Genomic DNA, 20,437 nt, shown 5'->3' with positions numbered 1-20,437 from the left:
CCTTTTTTCCAGTGCGGTGTCCTTCTGAACGGTTTCTGTGAAGATATAACGAAATGATATCAAAATATAATGTATAATAACGTATTAAACATAACTGGGTAAAGGGAACAGCATGTCTGACTAAAAAAAATCCAGATAAAGTATCAGGATTGAGAATTACAAGAATGCATGTACCACTACAATAGACATTGAGAATGTAATAAAATCAAAGACTTGGTAATTTATCAACACACACTGATAATCAATTATTAAAAATGAAAATAAATGAATATTATGAAAATAACAAAAGGAATAAAACCACTTACTGTCTTCATCCTCTCGTTTTTCCTGTACATTTACTTTGAACTCTTGTCTCTGTGGCTATCTTCACACCACACCACATCCTCTCCTTTGTAGTTGCGATTTAATATTTGTTGTTTAGGGGTGGTCGGCTCATGTCTTAGTTAAACTAACTCTTATCAAAATAACACGATCCAGGACTGGGCTTCTGGGGACGTGTGTTTTGACAGCGCCCCTGGTTAAAAGCTTTGAGATTGCTTTTGAGACGTTAGAGTTTAGATTGAAGTATAAAAGTCCCTTAGATGCGTTATCACGTGTTTGTGAAGAGATGACAACGGTGATAGATCGTGTCCGTCTTATATATCTGATTCGAATTATGTTAGATAACTGTTTATTGCCGTATTCAATATTATTGGCTGTTGTTTCACTTCGGTATGATGTGAGAGAGGTGTCTCGCCTCTGTATGTGTTTGACCTGAAGGGCCGACTGTACGAGATACACACAGTGCGGCGGGGGAAACGAAAAAAGGCGGGTTGGACTGTGTTGCCGACAGTGTCGTCGGCAATTTTTTGTTTCGTTTGTTTGTGTTGTTTGTCATGTTTACTTTGTGTTGTCTCGTCTTGGTGTGAGTGGCGCCCTCATATGTTGGATGATTGGTGTTCTGTTGAGTGGTAATAAAACGTCACGATGTATTGTCATGGTTGGAACACGCCTAGTACTGTACGCGAATGAGTGGAGGCAGCATTGTTATGTATGTATTTAGTTATTTTATATTTGTGTTTTATTGTAATTTCTTTATTGTGATATTTGTATTAAGTTGAAATTTATATTTGTTTATTCAGTTACTTTCATTTGTTTCATTTGTTTTAATTATTTCAGTTCACCGTCAACAGTTTGTGTCAAGACGTGTGTAAATAAATGTTTATACCTCCACCGGAAAATTATGTTTTTGTATTCGCAACAGTGAAATAACAATGGCATCAGAAGAGTTAGTACATGTGCGTCGTGCCCGTAGGGGCGCGGTCACAAAGGCTATTGGACACATCGAACGAGCAGTCGCGTGTGAGGACGCTAGGGCAGTAGAAATTGCATTGGACAGACTTACGGACACGTTTCAACAATTCGAAGCGTCAAATGATGCATACCATGCTGAATTGGAATATAACCAGTTAGATGAAAGTGAAGAATGGTTCCGAGCTGTAGAGGTACGATATATCGAAGGTATGAAACTTGGGAAATCATTCTTAAACAATACTTCTAATGTTCCTAAGGAAGACAAACTATCAACTGACACTGAAACAAAACTGTTTAATTACTTATCTATCCCAAAGGCTGACTTAGAGCCATTTAACGGTGATCCAAAGGAATATCATAACTTTTGCGCGCTCTTTGATGAGCTAGTTGGGAATAAAATTGAAAGCGGTCAGGTAAAATTAACTAGATTGATACAATTTACCAGCGGAGCTGCTAAGAAAGCTATCAAAAACTGTATCATCATCGGCGGTGAATCTGGATACCAAGCAGCGCGTGCCATTTTGAAAGATAGGTTCGGAAATGACCATTTGGTGGCGAGACATTTAATCGAGAATCTCACAAGTGGTGGAAGCATTTCTTCGCCTACGGAGCTCCAAAGTCTAGCTGATGAACTTCAGATGACTCAGTTAACATTAGAAAGGTTGAAAATGAGTAATGAAATTGACAACCAGAATTCTATATTACGCATAGTTAAGAGGTGTAAAGGACACGTAGGTGATAGGTGGCGAAAGCATGCTCTTAAAATCAAAAACGATGATAACAGATATCCAACTTTTAAAGAATTTACTGTTTTCATGATGAAGTATGCTGCTGATGCATGTGACCCTGTGTATGGTGAATGTTCATTGTATGGGCGAGTGAAAGTCAACCCTTCTGTATCATTAGCAAGCATGACTGGGCTGAGTGCGAGTGATGATATGGATGTCCCTCCGTGTGTAGTGTGTAAACAATCACATGGGTTGTTTCAGTGTGACATGTTCAAAAGTAAAGAGCCTCAGATGCGCTTGGATATTGTTAGACGCACCAAGTTGTGTTATAATTGTTTGAGGGCGGGACATTTTGCCAGTCAGTGTAGAAAAAAGTCTGTATGCAGCGTGCCGGGTTGTGGAATGAAACATTCTAAATTTGTACACGTTTTTGTGAAAACAGATCTCACTCCCCCCATTGCGTCACATACCTGTACTCAGACAGAGTCGCGAAGCGTGAATTTACCAATTGTGGCTGTAAAGATAAATGGCGATAGATCGGCTTTAGCACTGCTCGATAGTGGCTCTACATCCACTTTCATTTCTGAGAAACTGGTATCAGAACTTTCTTTGAGAAGCACAGGGCAGGTGAAATGTCAATTAAGTACTATTGACGATGTGAAGGGAATCAACTCAGCCGTAGTTTCGTTCTATGTGTCACCTCAAGATGACAATTCTGTTGCGTATCCAATTTACAACGCGATAGTTGTGCCTAGCATACGCGTCCGGGCAAATCGGTTTGTTGAGACAGAGCGTTATCCTCATTTGGCGGATTTGTCTTTTAGCGATTATTCAGATATGAGTAGCGCGGATTTGGTCATTGGCATGGATAATGCCCACTTGATAATGCCGTTGGAGGTGCGTCATGACGAAACTGGCAAATCAAACATATACGCGGTGCGTTGTGTTTTAGGATGGAGTCTTAACGGTCCTTCTCTCCTTATGTCAGATACCGCTGACGTTTCAGCCAACTTTGTGTCTATTGAAGAAAAGGTTGAAAATCTATGGAAAATGGAAGCGGGAAATGATGATTTTTCAATTTCACAGGATGACCGTAAGGTTCTTTCATTGTGGGAAAACACAGTTTCCAAGGAAAACGACCACTACGTCCTCCCTATTCCCTGGACGGAAGGTGTGCCTAATTTCCCTGACAATTACTTGGTTGCTCTCCATCGCCTAAAGGGGTTGGAGCGTAGACTTAGAAGGGATGACATGTTCAACAGGTATGATGAGAACATGAGGAAATTGCTCAGCGAGGGTTACGCTGAGAAGGTCCCTGAAAAAGAAATTGATTGGCGCAACGAATCTGTTTGGTATATCCCTCACCATTGTGTCACGAGCCCATCTAAGCCTGACAAACTGCGCATTGTGTTTGATTGTGCCTGTAAGTGTCAAGGAATCAGTCTCAATGACCAGTGTTTGCAGGGCCCCGACTTGACAAATACGCTGATTGGCATACTTGTGCGTTTCCGTCAATTTAAATATGCCACAATGGCGGATATTGAATGTATGTACTACCAAGTCATAGTCCCAGAAAAGGACAGAAATGCTTTACGCTTCTTATGGTGGGAGAATGACTCACTCGTGCATTATCGTATGCGCGTCCACCTGTTTGGAGGTAAGTGGGCAGGTAGTGCTAGTTGTTTTGCGCTTAGGCGCACTGTGCAGGATCATGACGTCACTGATTTGGTGCGTGGGACGGTTCAGCGGAATTTTTACATTGACGACATGTTGAAGTCTGTGAAGACAAAAGAAGATGCCCTTGAGGTAATTGTCGATGTGAAAAGGGCTCTTCGTGATGGGGGTTTCAAACTTACCAAATTTGTAGTCAATGATTCTGAGCTGTTAGATGTTATTGCCCATGAAGATCGGGCAGTTGAGGTGAAAGAGCTGACTCATGGGGTGCATGCAAAAGCGTTGGGTATGATGTGGGAAGTTGATTTGGATGTTTTTCACTATACTTTCAAAATTGACAAAAGTCAGGAGATTACTAGACGCAATATGCTGGGCGTAGTGGCCAGTATGTATGACCCACTGGGTTTGATTGTTCCCGTCGTTTTACATGGGAAATTGCTTTTCCAGGAGGCGACAAGGCTGAAATTAGATTGGGACGATTCCATTCCTCATGAATTGTCAGTCGCCTGGATTGACTGGATCCAATCTTTAGAGGAATTGAAAGATCTCAAGTTTATGAGATGTGTCATTCCAGAGGAATGTTCAGCTGGAGTATCAGAACTACACGTATTCTGTGATGCAAGTCAGCACGCTTTTGGAGCTTGTGCATATGTGCGATCAGTCAATCCTGACGGAAAAATCCATGTTGCATTATTAGCTTCTAAAGGTCGTCTCGCTCCATTGAAACAAGTTACAATTCCCAGACTGGAACTGTCGGCGTGTGTCACAGCAGTTCAACTTGATTCATTAGTGCGTCGCGAGCTCGACTTAGACCTAATGCATACAACTTACTGGAGCGACAGTAAAGTTGCCCTGGGTTATATTTCAAATGAATCTAGGCGTTTTAAGACGTTTGTAGCAAATAGGGTATCTCTGATTAGAGAAAATTCTGACCCTAGTCAATGGCGTCATGTCCCAGGAAACGTCAACCCGGCCGATGTGTTGTCACGCGGTTGTAACTCATGTGATATACCAAAAACCTGGCGTGAAGGCCCTGAATTTTTGAAAGACCACAAGTCTAACTGGCCGGCGTTTGAGATGGTTGATATCTCTGATGACGCGTTAATCGCAACATGTGAATTTACTGACTTGTCTGAAGTCGATGACGCGGCTGATGCTGGCGCGATACGGGAGTCTATTTTGGATAGACTTTTTCAACAATTTTCAAGCTACTACAGATTGTGCAAGGCAGTAGCGTGGCTGCTTCGATTCCGTGATTTTTTGCATACGAAAGTCGTGAAAAGGGGTCAAATCAGAGCAACTGAATTGAAGGAAGCGGAGCTTTGCATAATTAAAGTGGTCCAGAAGACTGCATACTCCGGCGAAATTAGAGACTTGCTAAAGACCGGCCGCGTTTCTAAGTCGAGCGCGATTTACAAATTGTCTCCAATCATGCGTGACGGCGTTTTGGTCGTAGGCGGTCGATTAGTGCATTCTTTTATGGAATGCAAGCAACCTCCGATTTTGCCGAAAGATCATGTTGTTTCTGATCTTATCGTCCGTGAATTTCACGGTGACGCTCATTTGGGCACCGAGTGGACTCTTAGAAACATCCGCAGAAAATTCTGGATTGTTGGTTGCAGGAGTATTGTTAAAAAGGTTGGGAAAAGGTGTGTAGTTTGCAAACGATTGTATTCATCACCTATGATACAGAAAATGGCAGATTTACCAGACGTGAGATGTCAAAGTGGAGGTCCCCCCTTTAACGTAGTTGGTGTTGATTTGTTTGGCCCCCTTAAGGTTAAAGTTGGTCGCGCGGTGGCAAAACGGTACGGCTGTGTCTTTACTTGTTTTAAAACAAGGGCTGTGCATATTGAAGTTCTGGACAGTTTAGAGACTGATTCATTTATTAACGGTTTCATCCGTTTTGTTGCTAGGAGAGGATATCCTAGCAAGGTATACAGTGATAACGCTACAAACCTGGTTGGAGCGGACGCCGAAATGGCGCGCTGTTTGCGTCAAATGGATAAGGCTTAGGTCATATCTGAAGCTAGACGTAAAGGTATTGATTGGGTATTTAACCCCCCTCATGCATCACACTTTGGAGGCGTGTGGGAACGAATGATAAGGATTATCAGGAAAATTCTCATGGCTCTCCTTGCATCCCCCTCAAGCAGATCGTTGTCCGATTATGTGTTGCAAACAGTGATGTGTGAATGCGAATGTATCATAAATGGTCGGCCAATAACACGTAGCAGTGACGATGCATTTGATTGAAATGCACTGACTCCAAATCACTTATTGGCTATCCGTGGCATCCATTCTCTTCCCTGGGGTGATTTTCATACTGCTGACACGTACAGGAAATTATGGAGACATGCGCAATACATAGTTTCTCAGTTTTGGAAAAGATGGACAAATGAGTACCTGCCGTTGTTGCAATCCCGTTCTAAATGGCAGTATGCAAAGGAAAATTTGAAAGTAGGTGATCTCGTACTTATTGTAGATGCATCTATGCCCAGAGGAATGTGGCCTTTGGCGATTGTTGAATCTGTTAAGATCGGCAGAGATGGCTTGGTAAGAAGCGCTTCTGTGCGTACCAATTCGTCAACTTTTGTGAGACCGATCTCTAAACTGGTGTTGTTAGAAGGAGATGTTTAGATGTTTAAGGATTTTTAAGGATTTGTCTAAGATAAACAAGTGGACACTTTCTAGATTCTGTCTTTTAAATTAAGTATTGAGTATGATAATTCTATTAAGAACTGGAAGACAGTAATTATTATTATTATTATTTTTTTTTTTTTTTGTGGGCTGAGTGTTGCCGACAGTGTCGTCGGCAATTTTTTGTTTCGTTTGTTTGTGTTGTTTGTCATGTTTACTTTGTGTTGTCTCGTCTTGGTGTGAGTGGCGCCCTCATATGTTGGATGATTGGTGTTCTGTTGAGTGGTAATAAAACGTCACCATGTACTGTCATGGTTGGAACACGCCTAGTACTGTACGCGAATGAGTGGAGGCAGCATTTAGTTATTTTATATTTGTGTTTTATTGTAATTTCTTTATTGTGATATTTGTATTAAGTTGAAATTTATATTTGTTTATTCAGTTACTTTCATTTGTTTCATTTGTTTTAATTATTTCAGTTCACCGTCAACAGTTTGTGTCAAGACGTGTGTAAATAAATGTTTATACCTCCACCGGAAAATTATGTTTTTGTATTCGCAACAGACTGGTTGCAGAAAGCGCTTTTCGGTCAACAAGTGACCTTCATCAGCTGCAGAGTCCTGAAAAAAAGAGGGGGGGGGGGGACTGTGCTTAAATAAAGAAGGGAGAAACCAAAACACTTGGTTTAAGCAAGGAGTTATAACAGAAGGAGATTACACGCAAGCCTCTCTATTGTCCGATGTCTGTTACGGTGGGCGGAGCTAGCTACGGGGGGCCTCCTGTCTCAAGGTTTCGTCTGGGTCGCTCTCCTCCGCTTGGAGATTGATTTTATATGCGTTATTTCGCGTTAGAGTTCGAGATCAGTAGTGTCAAAGCGGCGCTGTATGCTGACGATTTTTTTCACAGGTAGTTATTTGGACGATGTGCTGGGAGGGAACGATATCATAGAAAGCGATTATAAGGTGGTGACTGAGGATGGTCGCCATGAGTTTTTTTTTTTTTTTGAGTCGGTGATAGATGGCTTTTCTTTTGCACAACACAGTGAAAAATCACCAAGGATAAGTCAAAAGAAAACGTCCCAACTGTGGTTTGTGAAAATGACATTCAAGTGAACGTCTGTCCTCACTGCCAAAGAACATAATATTAATACATAAACGTTTGGACCCTCCTGCCCTTGGGTCCCATAAACATATACATTGAGACAGTGCCTAAGCTTTGTGACTGGTTTTAAATTTCTTTAAGTATTGTAACGCGAGGGGTCGGGCCCGAGCGACCGCGACACCCATGCGCGGCGTGGGAACTTGGATGTTTCTTAGGGAAAGTATATCCCTGTCCTTCAGAAATAAAGAGGCAGATTTATGTTTTAATAAACTTTATTAAACGGATAAATCGACCATAAAATTCTCAAGTCAGTGGTGACTATCACATGACTTATTGTCATAAATGTCTATAAAATTGAGAAGTTGGCGTTGCGCGTAGTGTGAGATGACATCTGAGATGGAGTCGACCTCGTTGACGGCACTGCGTTGGATGGCATCGTTAATGGAATCGGGTAGCGTGCGATGACATCAGGCATCTCTAGTGGTAACCATGCGTAGGACGGCCTCTTTGACGGTTCGCGTTAGATGACATCGTTGATGGAATTGGGTAGCGTGCGATGACATCTGGCATCTGTAGTGGTAACCATGCGTAGGACGGCCTCGTTGACGGTTCGCGTTAGATGACATCGTTGATGGAATTGGGTAGCGTGCGATGACATCTGGCATCTGTAGTGGTAACCATGCGTAGGACGGCCTCGTTGACGGTTCGCGTTAGATGACATCGTTGATGGAATTGGGTAGCGTGCGACGACATCTGGCATCTCTAGTGGTAACTACGCGAAGGACGACCTCGTTGGCGGTTCGCGTTAGATGGCGCCGTTGATGGAATTGGGAAGCGTGCGACGACATCTGGTATCTCTGGTGGTAACTACGCGAAGGACGGCCTCGTTGACGGCACCGCGTTGGATGGCATCGTTGATGGACGTCGTTGACCCTCACTTTGTTTCTTCTTGGTATCAGCTGGCTGAATAAGGTATCTGGTGTTCCCAATGGGATAACTAAGGAAACTAAAATAAAAACTACCCCCAAGTCTCATGGAGGATTTCACCGCGCACTTGGACTGGAACATCATCAACAGCACCAAGTTGACGTCTGCGCCGATGGCGCCCCGGACCCGTACGGCCTTTCACCCGAGGATGAGATGTGCACTTCTCTTCGCCATCAAAACCAGCAGCAACCTTGGCCAGGAACCTGTCAACTGCACCCCAAGGTCTTGGCCAGGAACTTGTCAACTGCAGCCAAGGGACCAATTCCTACATGCTGGAACCCCTCCTCACCAGGAAAAACACCTCCATATTCAGTCAGCCAACTGTCCACTTAAAAACTTAATAATTGCTAGGAGCACTTATATTAAAGAGAGGGTGCTGCCCTCTAAAAAACTCACTGATCGAACTTTGTAAAACCATAGCTAAATAAGCTTGCCAATCACCTTATTTGTTAAAAGCATAAACCACTTGACTTAGGTAACTTAACGAATTCTCTGACCTTAGCACTTTATTAAAGAGAGGGTGCCACTCTCTGAAAAGCTCACAAATCTAACCTTGTATGACCATAGTTACATAAGCTTGCCAGTCGCCTTACTTGATAAAGGCATAAACTTGGCGGTATAAGTCCACCCTTCTAATTAGGTAACTTAATGAATTCTCTGACCTTAGCACTTTATTAAAGAGAGGGTGCCACTCTCTGAAAAGCTCACAAATCTAACCTTGTATGACCATAGTTAAATAAGCTTGCCAGTCGCCTTACTTGTTTAAAACTCAGAAACTAGTGGTAATTAATCTAACGAGCACATGCCGGTAAATTTTAAATGACCCAAACATTAAAGATAATCGGTTTCCATATAGTAATAACCCCTTAAGGTAACTCGAGATAACTTGTCCTCTTATAGAGATAACCCCTTAAGATAACTTAAGATAACCTACAGAGATAACCTAAGATAAGCTTTGATCTCATAGAGATAACCCATTAAGATAACCTGAGATAACCTATAGAGATAACCTAGGATAACATGTTCTCTTATAGAGATAACCTGTTAAGATAACTTAAGATAACCTATAGAGATAACCTGAGATAACCTTTGATCTTATAGAGATAACCCATTAAGATAACCTAAGATAACATGTTCTCTTATAGAGATAACCTGTTAAGATAACTTAAGATAACCTATAGAGATAACCTGAGATAACCTTTGATCTTATAGAGATAACCCATTAAGATAACCTGGGATAACCTATAGAGATAACCTAAGATAACATGTTCTCTTATAGAGATAACCTGGTAAGATAACTTAAGATAACCTATAGAGATAACCTGAGATAACCTTTGATCTTATAGAGATAACCCATGAAGATAACCTGGGATAACCTATAGAGATAACCTAAGATAACATGTTCTCTTATAGAGATAACCTGTTAAGATAACTTAAGATAACCTATAGAGATAACCTGAGATAACCTTTGATCTTATAGAGATAACCCATTAAGATAACCTAGGATCACCTGTAGAGATAACCTAAGATAACATGTTCTCTTATAGAGATAACCTGTTAAGATAACTTAAGATAACCTATAGAGATAACCTGAGATAACCCTTGATCTTATAGAGATAACCCATTAAGATAACCTAGGATCACCTGTAGAGATAACCTAAGATAACATGTTCTCTTATAGAGATAACCTGTTAAGATAACTTAAGATAACCTATAGAGATAACCTGAGATAACCCTTGATCTTATAGAGATAACCCATTAAGATAACCTAGGATCACCTGTAGAGATAACCTAAGATAACATGTTCTCTTATAGAGATAACCTGTTAAGATAACTTAAGATAACCTATAGAGATAACCTGAGATAACCTTTGATAACTTAAGATAACCTATAGAGATAACCTGAGATAACCTTTGATCTTATAGAGATAACCCATTAAGATAACCTAGGATAACCTGTAGAGATAACCTAAGATAACATGTTCTCTTATAGAGATAACCTGTTAAGATAACTTAAGATAACCTATAGAGATAACCTGAGATAACCTTTGATCTTATAGAGATAACCCATTAAGATAACCTAGGATAACCTGTAGAGATAACCTAAGATAACATGTTCTCTTATAGAGATAACCTGTTAAGATAACTTAAGATAACCTATAGAGATAACCTGAGATAACCTTTGATCTTATAGAGATAACCCATGAAGATAACTTAGGATAACCTGTAGAGATAACCTAAGATAACATGTTCTCTTATAGAGATAACCTGTTAAGATAACTTAAGATAACCTATAGAGATAACCTAAGATACCGTGTTCTCTTATAGAGATAACCCATTAAGATAACCTAAGATAACCTATAGAGATAACCTAAGAGTGCATTTGATCTCCTAGAGATAACTACAGTAACATAGACGAACAGGTAAAAGAGAAGAAAAAAATTAACTGAACATCACTTAATTACTTGCACAGGGAGTGCAAAACAACAGAAGCGGGTAATTAGTGGTGAAAAACGGTTAATAGTAAAAAAAGGGAGGTCATGGGGAAGCTACGCGAAATATCTAAACAGAGACCGTAACTTCGATCTAGCAACTACTACAAGTTGAACTTACTAAAATTAGATAAAGTTTCATTAAATTCAGTACCAAACTACATAGAAAATGGCTAATGACAGGCGGGTTACCCCCGCGGGGGCACCCTCTAAATAAAATCTAACTCACTGGTACTATAGGCTGTTGATTCTGTCGAGAGGGGAGTCAGCTTTTCGAAGAACCCCCGCTTTGGCTCTGCAGCCCTATTTATAGACTCCGTTACGTCATGCTCGCGCTGCGGTCAAAGGTCGAAGGTCGCGACCTAACAGCATGGCCGCTCTGCATGGAAGTGTCACTAACTTGTGTATTGTAGATTTAGCGCCGTATTTCCATTATTTGGGATTTAAATGAAGAATTAACCTATGGATAAACTCCAGGACATATGTCTCTAAGGAAAAACGAAGTCTTAGGTAAGATTTAATGTAAAGTTATTGAAGAAAAGTAGATTCCGGTCATAGCAGACGATCGTGCAGCACATGTTTACATTGTTTCTAATGATTTTAAATAGCAGATTCGTGGCTCCTGTGACCCCCTTTGTTACAGTATTTTTTTCTCTCACTCGGTATAATTTTAATATCATAATGCATTAAAGTGAAATTTTAATCAAAGGTTGAGGCAATGCCACGACATGCCAGTTTACTAAATACTCGTTATAAATTTCTTTATCTTGGAAATCTCCCTTTTTTTCAGGATTATTTTGACACATACTAACACTTGTCGGTAAACAAGTACACAGTGCTAAACATTAAGAATTATTTTTATTCATTCATAAATATATTTATGTGCAAAATATATCAGAAATTTTAGTATTAACTGAGCTCTTTAAAGTGAAACAAATAAAGATGAGAATTTTGAATTTCAAACTATTATTTAGTATATTAACTTAAAATATCTTTTAAGTCAACTCTATACTCAAGCATCATGAGTAAAACCATTTTATTATATCAATAGAAGAACAAAAACAAAATTTTACACGTAAGCAGTAATTAATGAAGTCATAAGAATGACTAAGTTGCTATGGTTTTCCAGTTTTATGCAGTCTATGTTGGCATTTTTTTCAACCGTGCAAATAGAAATAATTATATTCTTTTTTATCTGACTTGCTGATACCAGTCTGTGCCAGATACTATTCCACTCACAGGCCAGCAAGGTCTGAGAATCTAATGGGCTGAATGAAAAAAGAAGATAAAGTGGCTAATTCTTACAAATAGGATAAAAACATGGGATTTTCAAAAGGTTATTATAAATCAAGACAACACTTAGTAAGAACATTTATAAAATGAACTGGAGTACATGTTACAGCTGAAAAAATTAACTGGGCCAGTAAGTGACTGCTTTAAAGAAATTTCACTGAAAGTCCAAATTTTACTGGCAATCAAGTAGACTGTTATACCATGGCACTCAACAAATTATATATAGGCTTTGAATTTTTTTCCACGTGACAGTAGCATAAAATTTATGTCAACTTTTGAAAGGTATAGAGTCAGTTAGGTGACTGAAAATATTTTAAAATGTCATGAAGGAGCACTATTAATTTAATGCAATCTCTGTTGGCCAGTCTTATCCAGTTTCTTCTCCAAAAAGGACAACTCAAGTGAGAATTTCTTCAGGGCCTTTTCTTCTGCCTGCCAATGCCATGCCACTCAGAAAAGAGAGAAACCTGTAGGTTAGAAAAAAAAACATAATAATACCATTATGAACTACTAGTATCCATGAAGACATTATGGAATTACGCAGTGAAGTTTAATGTGTCTTGTTTTGACTTGACTGAAATAATGTTCACCACATAAATGAACAATTTACAACTAAATTTATATAGCATATCAAGATTCATGATCACAAGCTAGTAACCCCAAGAAATTGAAAGAAATTGTACTTATTACAAGAAATTATTTAAATCCGCCCTTGTTCCTACTCTTCTGACAGGACAAAAAGGGGATTTCAGAGAGGCTGGTTGCTAAAAGGAAAATGCCCAAGGTTGTTGTATTTTGAAAAAAATTTTAAAAAGGGTACTGTCGTTAGTGAATGTTTAATGCATCGTAGGCATTATGACAAAAGTAACTTACCCCAGACACGCAGACCTCCTTTTTTCATTTGCATTTTTTAATTTTTTTCCAGCCTGACCATAATTCATGTATTCAATGCAGCCTTCTCCCATATCTATAATAGAATAAAAAAAAACTTGAGTAGTGTTAAGATAAGCATGTAAAATTCATTATCAATTTTGAGAGAATTTCTGTTTCAACACTGCAAGATGAAATATTTACTTTCAAGTAATGAATAAACCTTAATAGAGTTCTATTCTTTTGTAACCACCAAGGCAAAGCTTCTTTCTTAAAATGAACAGAAACATCCAAGCTTGCCACCTAACATGCCAAAGTAGTGAAGTATAATTAATGTAGAGAAGCAAGTACCCCTTAATTATAGAGGTGTCTTACACAGTAAGGTGTGTCTTACACACCTTGACTCAAAGGGAGATGTGTAGTGAGATAACAGGTTAAGTAATTGGTATAGCCTAGGTGAACTTAAAACCTTTAGACTTTAAATTAAAAGCACCAGGATTCATATGTGTTCTTTTTTCAAAGGTTTAATATAAATTAAAACACATATATGTAAAAAGAAGACTAAATAAGTTAAAAATAACTATGCCATAAAGTCAAACTTCCTGTTAGACCGCCATGATGGAAAATGCTGGGTGGAGGCAACATTTTCCAGTCAAAAAAACTGAGCACTTTACTTTAACAACAAAGTTACCACTCCAAAGCCACCCACCATGGTGAGAAGAAAAATGATGACCAACTGTCATGATAAGTCTTTTTAGATTTAAACATGAAAAAGGTAAAGGCCAAAATGGTACATTTACCCATAACACTAGAGTAAAAAATTGGTATTCTGAACAAATCAGGTTATTTTTTTCAAGAAATATTGGAGCAGTATCCATGCAATATATACCACGCCACGACCAAGATGTTCAAGAATCTAAACACACCAAATTTTTTTATAATCTTGCATTTGAAAAGTACAAAAAGTGGTAAGGCTTTTGGCCGTAACAAGCGTAACAATTTTTGATCGGAACTCATGAAAATTGTCAATTGTCGTATCCAAGCTAGACCACATGTAAAATCGCAAAAAAAAACAATACTGCTCAAGCAAGTATGTTGCATACATAACAGTTAGTTAAATTTTATGACTGTCATGTGACAAAAGTTTCAAAAAGAAGGAGGAAAATGTCTTTTGGAGTAATTTTTTTCGAAATATTAACAAGATGGCGGCTTAAGCATCTGCTTGTTATTCGGCTACTGAAAGTGCACCTAAGTTTTATTCTTTGCTATTGCCACAAATTACTTAACAATTGCAACTGTATAAAGACCAAACTTTCTTCATCTGATACTATATTTATAGGCACTTGTTATGAGTGGGAAATATTTTTCGTGCAATATTTATTCTCCACACACCACCTCGCGAGATCAACGTGTAGCTGGACACTTACACAATGAGACCCTACGACATAAAAGTTGCAATTTATCTTCATATTTCGTGTAGTTATGCATTTAAAAGCACTTACCTGTTTTTTGAAAACCTTGCCCAACGTAATATCATATAAATTCTGTAATTCTCTCATTTTAAGAAACTTTTGACTGCGTTTCTGTTTGTGTCCTCTCCAAACGACAGACGAAGGCATCTATTCTGACAAACGAGATTTAAACGAGAGTACCAATTAAGCGTAACAGAGATAGGCATCCATTGTTCTCTGGGTTCTATTCATTCCGACCAATGAGAGACCGTAATACGGGCTCCACCTCCACGCGTGTAATCTCCTTCTGTTATAACTCCTTGGTTTAAGCCTTCATCACCGCTGTTGGAGAGAGGTTACATAAAAGGTTAAATAGCTTATTGGCCACCATGCTGCTTGTTATACTGACCTCAACTCATGAGTCATCTCTCGACCATCGTGTTTCAATGGTACTTCATGTGAAAACTGTGTTAATTACTGGTAGCAATCCCCATACAAAAACAACCGAATCCGGCTGTCATCTAAAGCAGGCCTGTCCTTCTCTGTCAAAGCCCAGAACTTATAAACAAAATAGCCGTTTTTGACTTGCGGCGATTTATTTATTTTCATGTAAAAAAATAATTTCTATGAAGAAATCAGTATATTGCGATATGATACATTTTCATTAGCAGAAACCCTGTAAAAGTGACACACGATGCACGTTAATGTGCAGTGATTCTTCACTTACGTGGTTTAACCACCCCCTTTTCTTCCTCACCCACTGATAGAAAAGTACTCCTGTTATATACGTATTACGATACATCATACTGATAATGTTTGCTATATATCAACATATTTATCACTGCTTAATCTTGCAAAATAACAATGGTCTTATAGTTATTCAGTTTTTCAAGCAAGGTTTTTTATGACAGCTAGTTTAGAACTAATGGTTTACTAATAGTTCTAGACATGGTCTATCGAGCGAAATCTTATCGCGGGATGTACTACGATCAGTTGTGGGGCAATACTTATTCATCAAATAAAAAAATGTTCTAATGCATCTCCAGTCAACAGTATTTTTGTTTTCGTCTTTTAGCTGGATGAAATATTGAAGGTGACCGTGACGTACATTGTTGTTAGTCGGGCTTTGTTGAAATTTCCCCGGCCACCAGCGCATAGAGTGACACAGCTTTATCCTTTTTTGTTTGTTCTCCGCTCAGTGTTGATTAAATATTAGAACGATTAACGGTCACCCGCTGGTTCTTCCAACTCCCTTATTAATTAAAGATTGGTTGCACCACTGCACACGCTGATTCAATGCATAAGCACTACGTCCATCAGTGTAATAAACTTAAGATCTATTTAAACTGCCGCAGTCTAAATAGCGATCGTCTAAGGAATCTTTATTTATACACCTTATTAACTGAAAAAATAAAAATTAAAAATACACTGACTGTGTATCATGATTTCAGTGAAATGATTTTTACTCCGTAGACACCTTAAAACGTATCCTATAAAATCCAGATTGTAAGCGCAAGTGTGATTAACAATTTCTATAGTACGAGCGACAAGTTAAATGTTAGTCAGTTATATGTCCGCTGATTAACTTGCATTGCTGCAACCAGAGTTGCATCATTCAAGGCCAGGGCCGTAGCCTCCGGGGGGGCAGGGGGGCAGATGCCCCCCCCCCCCCCCCCCCCCCGGGATTTGAGGTGCAAAAAAAATAATCGCAAAGGTAAAAAAAAATTGCAAAGTTGGTATCATTTTCTGTGAAAATGCACCAGAATGCAGTATTATACATACAGTTTTTAAAAATTTTCCACACCGTGGGAGGGGGTGTCCCCCCTCGGAGGCTTCGCCCACAATATCTGACTTCTGATTGAGCAATAAATAACTGTTAAAATGCACCAGAATGCAATACAGTTTTTAAAAAATTTCCACACCATGGGAGGGGGGCACCCCCTCCCACCTCGGGGGCTTCACCCCCTCGTGTCCGCTTACTGCCCCCCCCCCCCCCCCCCCCGGCATTTTGCTCAGGCTACGGCCCTGAAGGCCGCGGCCAAACTTTTAATAATCAAATAGCATGGCCTTTGACCAAGTCTTATTCATTATAATTCATTGCAATTTTATGGAAATAATGATCATGCTTTAAATATAAACTTTGATATCGCTTCCAAGCAATCTGTAATTGGACTGGATTTGATAGATCAAATACAACTTTTAGGGATAAATCAGCAAAGAGAAATGAAATGATGAATAACAAAATATGATAAGCCCTCGGGGGAAGCTTCCTCAGGAGAGATGTTCTTATGATCGGGATGATCACGCCTTTAGACAGTATATACATGTAGCGCACTTAAGATAATAAAATTAAATTTTGAAGGAATTAACAATATAAATCTTTCAGTTCCATTGAAATCTCATGTTCTTAAATGTCAGTTACAATCCAATAACCATATCAAGATGGCTGACAGCAGGATGATCATGTGCATGGCTCTCTAATAATTGCACTTTTATGCCAGAACCAAGATTTCTAAATCATCTAAACAAGTTGAAAAGGGAATATGAACATATGAGGAAGTAGTATTTGAAAATATTAAGGATTAAAACCGTGCAAGTTAGATGAAATAAGTGATATAAATCTGATCTGAACTGCACACTGTAAACAAAGAGCTCTACAGCAAGCCAAGATGGTGGATCACTACAGTACACTATGCGTGGAGCCTGAAGCCACAACAGAGGAAATAAAGGAAGCCTTCACAACAAAGGCAGGTGAGCTAACAGACTTAAATGACAATAATCAGAAACTGTTGGAATCATACAGTATTGCATTCTCTACTTTGATGAACAGGAAAACTAGAATCATATATGACAGGGAAAATGGCATATCTTCTAATTATGATTATTCTGAGGAGTACCAAGGCCCTACTATCGACACAACCACCCACAATACCCACTGTGTTGTCATAAAAATGAACACAGTGAGCCAAGTTAAGCAATGGCTGGAGAAGTGCAGGGTATATCACAAACCAGAATCTGAATGTGAAGTAAATGGTGGAATAGGGACTCAACTCAAGTTTCCATATTCTAGCTCTTCCGGTGCTAAACTAGGTACAGTCTCACTAACCTTCTACCACACAGCAAAGTCCAAAAAGCTACACATCCAGGGAGCAGCCTATATGTTATGGTTGGCTCATGACTATCCAAATGTATCACTTCTACTATCATCACCAAGGAAAATACAACCATCACACCCAGAGACCACACAGATTGCTGATTCACCTGTCAATAAGACCAACTCAACTGAAGAAGACAGTCAAACTCTACGCAAGGGTTTCAAAACAAAAACACGTCCAAATCCAAAAGAAAAGAAAAATGAGAGGGACATATCCAGACTACAGGAAACTCTACAAGCAGTAGAAAATCAATATTCAGAAATTGTATTCAGTACGGCAGATGCTAAAAGGGAAGAAGCTAAGTCCAAAACCCTCCTTAGCGACCAGTTGGAGTCCATAAAAGCTTCATTAACTGGTATCACCGCCTTATCAGATTCTAGACATCTAGAAACTACAAATATACTCTCAAAGATCATCAAACAGTTAGATTATCTATCAGAGAAGATAGATAACAAAAACCCCAAGCACACAACTAATGTGACATCTGGAACACAATGTGAGACCTTAATCACAGTCCCAAAACAAAAGACTACAGTCAACAATGGGACACAGACTGGGCCATTAACACCTAACCAGAGAGATACAGTCAGCAAAGGAACACAATGGGAGGATAGAGACAGCTTGGCCACATATACCCATACACCTGAGAAAACAAACTCAAGGCTGGAAATGGTTAATGAAACTGACAACATCACTGATGTCACCCCTGATAATACTCAGGCTGCTGTCAAAACAACACCCCTCATCACTGCTGCTACACCTACCATTGTTCCATCTGTATTAGCAGCATCACCGATAGCACCCTCTTCCCCAGAAATACATGAAGTAACATCTTCTACTGAAACTACCAATCTGCACCCACCAGCAAATTCACTTACTGGGAATGGAAACACAATGACTCCACCGGATTCAAGAGAGAATATTCCTATAGAATTGGACCATGTCTTAATAACTAGCTCTATTGGGAAAGGAATTCAAGCTAATAAGTTATTCCCAAAATCCAAGAGCCACTGCTATGTACTGAGTGGAAAGAAGATTGAAGATGCTAAAAGGCTCTTGTTAGAAAAACAATTTGGCCAGCCTAGATCCATCACTTTCATCATTGGATCTAACAACATCAGCTCCAACCAGCCCCCTAGCCAAGTTGCGAATGAAACGAAAGACCTGATACGCAGTGCTAGACAGCGCTACCCAAATACAACAATCGTAGTCAGTAACATCCTTCCACGATGGGGTAATAGGAGATTCAATGCAAATGCACAGGAAACAAATGCCCTCGTACACGCCTTTTGCCAGACACAACATGGTGTTAGATACATTCATAATAGCAATATAGTGTGCAGAAGGGACTTCTTCGTATGGGATGGAATCCACCTCTCCCAACCTGGTGTAATTGCCCTTGCAAGGAACATCAAGCTAGCAAATGGACCCCCACCCCCTACCCTTGGTAGACAGCTCCATACATATCAGGACCAATGGAATAATAGAAAGACTTTCAACCAACGTGGTGCTCAGCAACACCAATTCCACTTAGAAAATGAACTTCGAATGTTGCGAGATTGCTTAAGCAAGCTGGAAAGAAAACTGTGACAACAAAAGGGTTATGCCAAAATTGAACTAATAATGGACTTTGCCAAAAGTTGAACTCTTAAGAACACATACATATAAATATGAACTTTTTTTTTTTTTTTTTTACATACTTATATATCGCAAGAAAGTACAGTGAAACTGCAAAGAAATTATGTAAGTATATGTATCTTCTTATCATGTTACTGAGATGGGAACGAGTGTTCAAAAACAAGTAAGTAGATACACTTCCCTCCCCCATCCTAAAAAAACTTACATCATGCAGCTATTAGTCATGTTAATAAGATGTTTCCTCATATAAATAGAACTGTCTTACTGACCAAAATGTATATAAATTTAAATATATTCCCTAGCCTTTTTGGAACTTTAAATAACATATATGCAGAACGAAAATAACCTTTGCTTATAGGTAACCTAGAATTCTTGGCAAGGCATAAAGTGCCAGTATTTGAGGTGATACCAGTCATTCTGATATCAAACATTTTGTACAGATACAAACTATATTCAGGCAGGTTATACCAACCAATTAAAAATGTTGCGCATTGGCATGCGAAATATAAGAGGGCTAGCTAAGAAATTAGCTGATGATAACTTTGTCTCAACAGTCCAGAATTTTGACATTTTTGTTTGTGTAGAAACATTCAGTACGGTAAGATCAAAAATTGCCCTTCCCACTGGTACCCACAGTCATATAGAAAAGTTAAGAACAAAAAAGAAAGCGAAAGGCAGACCCTCAGGCGGAATAGTAATTTATTACAAAAAAGAACTTAAAAATGGTATTAAAATACTCAGTAGCAAAAGTGAAAATCTCATGTGGATCCAACTATCAAGCAGACAACTAGGCCTAGAACAAGATGTTTACTTATGTGCAGTATACGTAAAACCCAACAACGGTCCATCTGACGAAGCAACATTAGAAATTTTGGAAGAAGAAATCGCTAGTTACCAGAACTATGGGTTAATTTGCTTAGTTGGTGACTTCAGTGCTAGAACTGGATCATTGCCAGACTTCATTAAAAATGATAATACATTTGGTATACCAGTGGCTGATAGTTACACCACAAATAGTTTTTTACAAAAAAGAAACAATGTAGATACAGTAGTCAACCGCCAAGGAAAAGCCTTGCTTGAACTATGTATGAATAGCAACTTAAGAATATTGAATGG

General features: G+C 39.1%; 1 protein-coding gene and 1 long non-coding RNA gene across 2 annotated transcripts; one reads left to right on the top strand and one right to left on the bottom strand.

Annotated features, from left to right (window-relative positions):
* The first annotated feature begins 1,253 nt into the window (after positions 1–1,253).
* On the top strand, positions 1,254–5,711 carry LOC106152206 (uncharacterized). Its single transcript, XM_013525717.2, has one exon. The coding sequence runs from the start codon at positions 1,254–1,256 to the stop codon at positions 5,709–5,711; it is 4,458 nt and encodes a 1,485-aa protein (XP_013381171.2).
* Positions 5,712–11,933: 6,222 nt separating this feature from the next.
* On the bottom strand, positions 11,934–14,852 carry LOC147761356 (uncharacterized). Its single transcript, XR_015335220.1, has 3 exons — positions 14,580–14,852; positions 13,081–13,174; positions 11,934–12,674 (listed from the first exon to the last, which is right to left on the bottom strand). It is a non-coding gene; the product is annotated as an uncharacterized LOC147761356 (long non-coding RNA).
* Positions 14,853–20,437: the final 5,585 nt, after the last annotated feature.

Source organism: Lingula anatina, chromosome 6 (assembly GCF_051362555.1).
Source record: "Lingula anatina isolate TDL-2025a chromosome 6, LinAna3.0, whole genome shotgun sequence".
In the NCBI taxonomy this organism is placed as follows: Eukaryota; Metazoa; Brachiopoda; class Lingulata; order Lingulida; family Lingulidae; genus Lingula; species Lingula anatina.
Note: the sequence above shows the minus strand (reverse complement) of the source record. Positions and strands in the feature narration are given on the sequence as shown.